We start from the raw sequence: 6,000 nt of genomic DNA on the forward strand, positions 1-6,000 counted from the left end.
CTTGCATTGGGCATGTACAGTTGAAAAATCACATTGAGTCTGAACTGAAAATCAATGTAAGTATTAGCAAAGTTACAAGAGCAATAAGGTTAGTGCTAAAAAAAATTAAATGGAACATTGGTGAAGGCAAGATGCAAGCCAATTATTCCCATGCTTGAAGACATTCGAGTAGGTGCTATGAGAAGGGTTGCAAGAAAGATGAAATCTATTGACACTTGGAAAGGTAGATATGGACCATTTATAATGAAGAAAGTAACTCAAAATAACAAGGAAAGCATTGGATGGAAGGTTAGTTATTTCTAATGTTTATTCATTAATATGAAATGAAATGATGTTATCTTAAATTCGAATGATAATTTTTCTTGCTAGGTTGATTTTAATGGAGATGATGGATATGAGATTAAGAAAGGACGACATCAGTTCAAAGTCAAGCTTGAAAGTAGGACATGTTCCTGTAGAGCATGGGATTTGAGTGGTATACCTTGTGCTCATGCTATATGTGCCATCTTTGACAAGGGGAGGAACATTGAGGATTACCTTGACCCATGCTACTCAAAGGAAGCATATCAAAGGACTTATGCGCATGCCCTTCAGCCTATGAATGGAGAACTCTTTTGGCCTAAAACTGTTTCTGAGGAAATATTAGCTTCGGTCCCCAAAAAAATGTCAGGTAGGCCAAAGAAGAAAAGAAATCGTGAAGAAAATGAAGGTCCACCAACAAGTAGCCAGAAGATTCGACTAAGCAGGAAAGGTCGAGTTATGCGGTGTTCCATTTGTAGACAAGAAGGACATAATAGACCAAAGTGTCCTTCGGGGAATTTGAGTGGTATACCTTGATGTAGATTAAGTGTTTACTGTGAATTTCATTTTAAGTAAAATAGTTTCTTTTAGTATTAATGTAAAATACTTTCTTTTAATATGAATTTCATTTTAAGTGTTTACTTATCGCTTCAAAAATTTTCACAAATGAAAGGTTTTCATCCATTAAAGCTAAGATGATTTGCACAAGATGATTTGCACACCTTTAATTTAAGGTAGATGGAAAATAGCAAAATAACGTGAAGGAGAGGAAGATCAGATCAAAAGTTGCGATTAAAGGGGAGAAATTTTAGGGCAGGAATGTTTAATTTGATAATTTGATTACAAATAATCCATGTAGATTATAATAAGAATAAAAAATAAAATAAAATGAATATGTGGCAAAGTTGCGATTAAAGGGGAGAAATTTTAGGGCAGAATGTTTAATTTGATAATTTGATTACAAATAATCCATGTAGATTATAATAAGAATAAAAAATAAAATAAAATGAATATGTGGCAATCCAGTCAGCAAAAACTGGAAGGTAACCTGTGAAAAATGGTCATTGCTCTTTTTTACCGGGTTCAATGGCTTATTTGGAGGTTTTTTGAGTTCGATGGCTTAATTGCCGTTTCCCAAATAGTTCGGTGGCTTATTTGTACTTTATCCCTACTTTTATAGCAATCCAGGGAAAGGTCATGATAAAGGATATCCGCCTCACCAATTGCAGAAAATGTCTTATGATTCTGCTAACAAGAGTATTTGTTTTACTCTTGTTTATATATATATATATATATATATATATATATATATATATATATATATATATATATATATTATTTTTTTTTGAAAACATCTTGTTTATATTTTTTAATGCTGTGATGTTCTTGATAACTTGTTAAATAGTAAAAGTATCTCTTCTTGATAAGCAACTGATTTGGTTCGCCTTCTAATTGAAAAAACTTGGTGTAGCAAACACATCACCCCGTCCACACCAAGGGACATGGCCCTTCTACTAGGAATCCCTCAGTCCCGATTTGTTTGTCCACTTTACTTTTAGCACGCAGTTTTATGAAACAATAGAAAAGGACATCACTTTCCAATTTTAACCTTCTTGCTAAAACACCACTGCACACCCACTTCCGTCCTAGCATGTTTCTTCTTGTCTATGAATCTGTGATTCTGTAAAAAACCAAATCTCAAAATGCAAAGTCCGCAAGCAAGAAATGGGAAGTTTCTTTCTTTCCATTTTTTTGGAAACAAAATGGAAAGTTTCTGAAAAGAGAGTTGAAAAAATGAAAATAATGGTGATACACTACTTCACAGAACTAGATAAGTAGGAATCCGCCATGGAAATGGACATAGATCTAGATCAATGATATGGAAGCTGTATAGATCTTTAGCAAAATTCCCTCTATGGCGCAACTGAGCACCGTCGCCTCACCGATGAAAAAAAATTCTTTTTTCTTGCCACTAAAAGAATCTTGCTATTGACTACGGAGTATATATTGTTTCTATGAATATTTACTAATCTTGTTGAAGGAGATGAGAGCAAAGAGATTTGAGTTTGAAAAACAAAAAAAAAAAAAAGTAAGAGGAAGTTTGAAATGGGTTTACAGAATACACGATGAAAGAGATGCAGAGTAGTTGTTTGAAAAAGTAAAATGTGGAAAAGAAGAAAGGTACACATTTTTCAATAAAGTAAAAAAGCATTCTAATTGTTTATATAGCCACAAGGGTAATTTGGGAAAAACATAGAGTTAGTAGTGTTTATTTTAGGAAAGTGGACAGAATTTTGGGACGGATTAAAAAGGAAAGTAAGACAGGTAAAATGGGACGGAGGGAGTATATCATTAGTTCCCAGAGAAAGCCTTTAAACATGGCACTACTCATCAGAGTTTTTACTTGTAATACTTACAGGGAATTACAGCCAGCTTGAGATGCTTATATCTTTGAGGAATACATGCTCATTTGAGACATTATGAAACTGATTTTATAATAATCTTAAATTTAAACAAGCCATCCTAATATTACGATCCACGTGCTCTCATTTATCGTTAATCATCTGCGGGCACAATAAGGATGCCAATATGGCAATAAGAACTTGAGCTCCAATTTAATATCCTTTAGACTTTTGCTTTGATCTTGCAGGACCAGCTACACTCTTTAAACCTGGTGATCTTTGGGTGAAACTTGGACGACCGCCAATCATGCTGTTTACTGTGGCATCACTGTTAATAGAGGATATAGGTGAGAGCTTATACCTATATGGAGAATTAATCTCAGAGTAGACATCAAGGTTTATAGGGCGTAGCCTTGGTGAACTCATTGATCTAGCCTTTGCTTCAACCGATTTGGTGGCCGCCATATAAGTTGGAACAGTAGGGCAGGCCACAAGAGGACTGTCATCACCAGTGGAATGCTGCCTTTTATGGTGAAATGATCTTCTTGGAACATGTGTGGCAGAAACCAAGCCTTCTTTCTGTTGATGTTTCTGCAGATTTCTTAATTTATACTCTCTCTGTTCAAACTCCTCTCTCATTCGTGCACTTGTGGAAAAAATATCTAGAGTTCTAAGATCTTCTCTTTTAGCTAGCTGAGAATCCACCCACTGTTCCAACCAGTATCTTCTTGCATTAACTTTACCCTGTTCTGACTCTGTTGACTTCTGCAAACATAGATATTTCCTTGTGACATAATTTGTACTAAACTTTAGATATGATGAGAATATACAGGAATCAGATGCAAGGTACTTACCCGATGAGTTAACCAGTACTCCTTTATGCGGTCTCTCTTGAAGGAGGCCTCCCTCTTGCTCAAGGACTTAGCATTTGCCTCTTCCTTTGACAAAATTCTATTGTCCCACCCTCTCTGGCTGTTCAAATCTATCTATATATTTGAAGAAAGTCCCATCAGTTAAATATTTTTATAATATAAATAGGTAACTTTACTACTTTAGTCATTATGCCAGGTTACAGAATTCTTCTATTGTAGAAGGCCATACTATTAAACCCACTCTTTGATCCAGTGGAAGAACTGCTTAGTTTCTATTTGATTTCAGGACTTTTATAAAAGCATTTACGTACCCTTATGTCTTTCTCTGTTGGATCCTGGAATTGGTTTTCTTTAACATCCAGGGTTTTCTTTTCCATGTTGCAGCCTTTTGCTCGGACTTCTGATTGGATGCTTACAATGGACTGCAAGCATTTAAGGGTGACAATAGCTTGACGTCGAACAGCTTGACCTCGAATGATAGCTTGAAGCTTTACTATCCCTTTCAGTGCTCGCAAAGCTTTTTTTGCCTATAAAAAGGCCACATAGGTCTAAAGGGGAAAGTACTTCATCAACAAAATATGAAATGGATTATAATTAATCTCTCATGGGAATCTGGAAATTGTTTTCATTGTGAAACAATAGTCTCTCTATGAGTTTATGCATCAAGAAAAAAGTAAAGTCTCTGGATGAATTCATTGGTGATTATATACTTACTGTCTTGTATTTGGCTGGAAATATGACACTGTACAGAATTCCTATGAATCTTTAATCAACTTAAGATAATAGTAACACTTCACACAATTCTTACGAATCTTTAATGGAGGATAGATCCCTGTTCCTATTCCTTTGGTACTGCACATTCCAGTTTTGTCATGTATGCTCTTTTGTGAACTTTAAGGTGTCCAATTGAATGAAATATATGTTCATCTGATGAAACAGAGAAGATTAACTTACAAGATAACCACGAAAAGCTGTCTGAATTTTAATGGCAGCAAGGTTTTGAATCTCCCAGTCATATTCATAACAGCATTGTGAATCATTGACATTAAGATTATGTGCTGACAATTCTGTGGTTTCCTCCTTGTGCTGATTGACAGATCGAATGGCGTCAGGTGGGCAGGCAACGCAGCGAGGTACTGTTGAAGGCACAGAAGCAGCATTAGCTTCAGAACTTGAAACTTCAACATTCACAACACCGTGGCTCCGCTTGTCTTCTGTTTCAGTATTTCCACTTAGTTGCTGTTCTCTTGGTGGTGGGTGGTCCATGAACAAGCCAAGCATCCATCTCTTTCTCTTCCCCTGCAGACAAATACAGGTACAATTCAAGTTCGAGAATTAAGACTATCTGATCTACTGATTACATGAGCATCTCAGCTCATTTACCTTTTCTGGTCTGGATTCCGTGTCTGAAACAAAAAATCTTTTCAACACAGTGAGCCAGCTGCTCTTCTTTGCCATGACTCTCAGACAAGGCTACTTCAGCTAATCCATCAAGAAAGTGTCTCAAGGGTCAGCACGAACCTAAACTAAGAGCAGAAGAGAAATTTAAGATGCGGCATGTGAGAATGAAAGATCAACATAGCAACCGTATGAAGATTTACAGGTAAGAAAATTTTAGGCTTAAGAGTATATCTATAAATCACATTTTACATACATGATACATTTGATTATGTGAATGAATGAAACTGGGAACATATGATGAGCTATATTCTATATTTGTATTATTTACTGAGCAGCTAAAATGGCGTGCACATGTATAATGCAATGCTTCAGACATGTGCTGATGTTTTGCACAAGAAAAACCATATTTGCTGACTTAAGTGCATAGATGACCTGTAGGTAGTGACTTTTGGGGCTAGAAAAGGCTGCACACAATAATATCTTCCCTGGTATCATAATATATGATGAAGTTGAGTTAATGTATCAACCCCTGGAGCCCCACCAGAAGTGTACACACTAACAACCATTGAGAAGTGTAACTGAGATGAAGAAATGTTTGTTAGAAATTTTGGAGGTAGCAAATAGGTATATAGTGCATGGAATCCATGTGAGATACATGGGCAATTCACCATTGATGGTTAGTGTGAACATCCTAGTTAAGTGATATTCTATGCATGAAGAGTTCAAATGATGAGTGCTAAGGGAATGTGTCCATGGAGAATTATTGATTAGGTGGGGAAGCCCTAATGTGGCATAGATGAAGGAATGTTAGAGAAGGGAACAAAACAAAGCATTACATGGCAATAAGTGGAAGGACAGCTGTTGAGGACCCTCTGTCCTTTTGCTTGCTTTGTCAGGCAATCAATGTGTTGAATTAACACCGCTTTTATAGTGTCAATTTTACATAGTCTTCTATTATTTTTGGGTGTAACCCAAGTTTTTTATCGTCGAACACAGTTACTAATTCCTTTGCTGAATTGTATCAT

General features: G+C 36.0%; 1 protein-coding gene across 5 annotated transcripts; it reads right to left on the bottom strand.

Annotated features, from left to right (window-relative positions):
* Positions 1-2,631: 2,631 nt before the first annotated feature.
* On the bottom strand, positions 2,632-5,735 carry LOC116029089 (protein IQ-DOMAIN 14-like). 5 transcript variants are annotated; one of them, XM_031270973.1, is made up of 6 exons: positions 5,408-5,735; positions 4,958-5,095; positions 4,529-4,873; positions 3,886-4,101; positions 3,557-3,688; positions 2,632-3,467 (listed from the first exon to the last, which is right to left on the bottom strand). In XM_031270973.1, the coding sequence occupies exons 2-6, from the start codon at positions 5,030-5,032 to the stop codon at positions 2,916-2,918; spliced, it is 1,320 nt and encodes a 439-aa protein (XP_031126833.1). In that variant the 5' UTR covers positions 5,033-5,095; positions 5,408-5,735; the 3' UTR covers positions 2,632-2,915. The 5 variants fall into 5 exon arrangements, with proteins under 5 accessions (XP_031126833.1, XP_031126835.1, XP_031126836.1 ...); XM_031270975.1 differs by having other exon boundaries at positions 4,958-5,100; XM_031270976.1 differs by lacking the exon at positions 5,408-5,735 and adding an exon at positions 5,229-5,382.
* Positions 5,736-6,000: the final 265 nt, after the last annotated feature.

The sequence above is a fragment of the Ipomoea triloba genome, chromosome 9, assembly GCF_003576645.1.
Source record: "Ipomoea triloba cultivar NCNSP0323 chromosome 9, ASM357664v1".
Classification (NCBI taxonomy): Eukaryota; Viridiplantae; Streptophyta; class Magnoliopsida; order Solanales; family Convolvulaceae; genus Ipomoea; species Ipomoea triloba.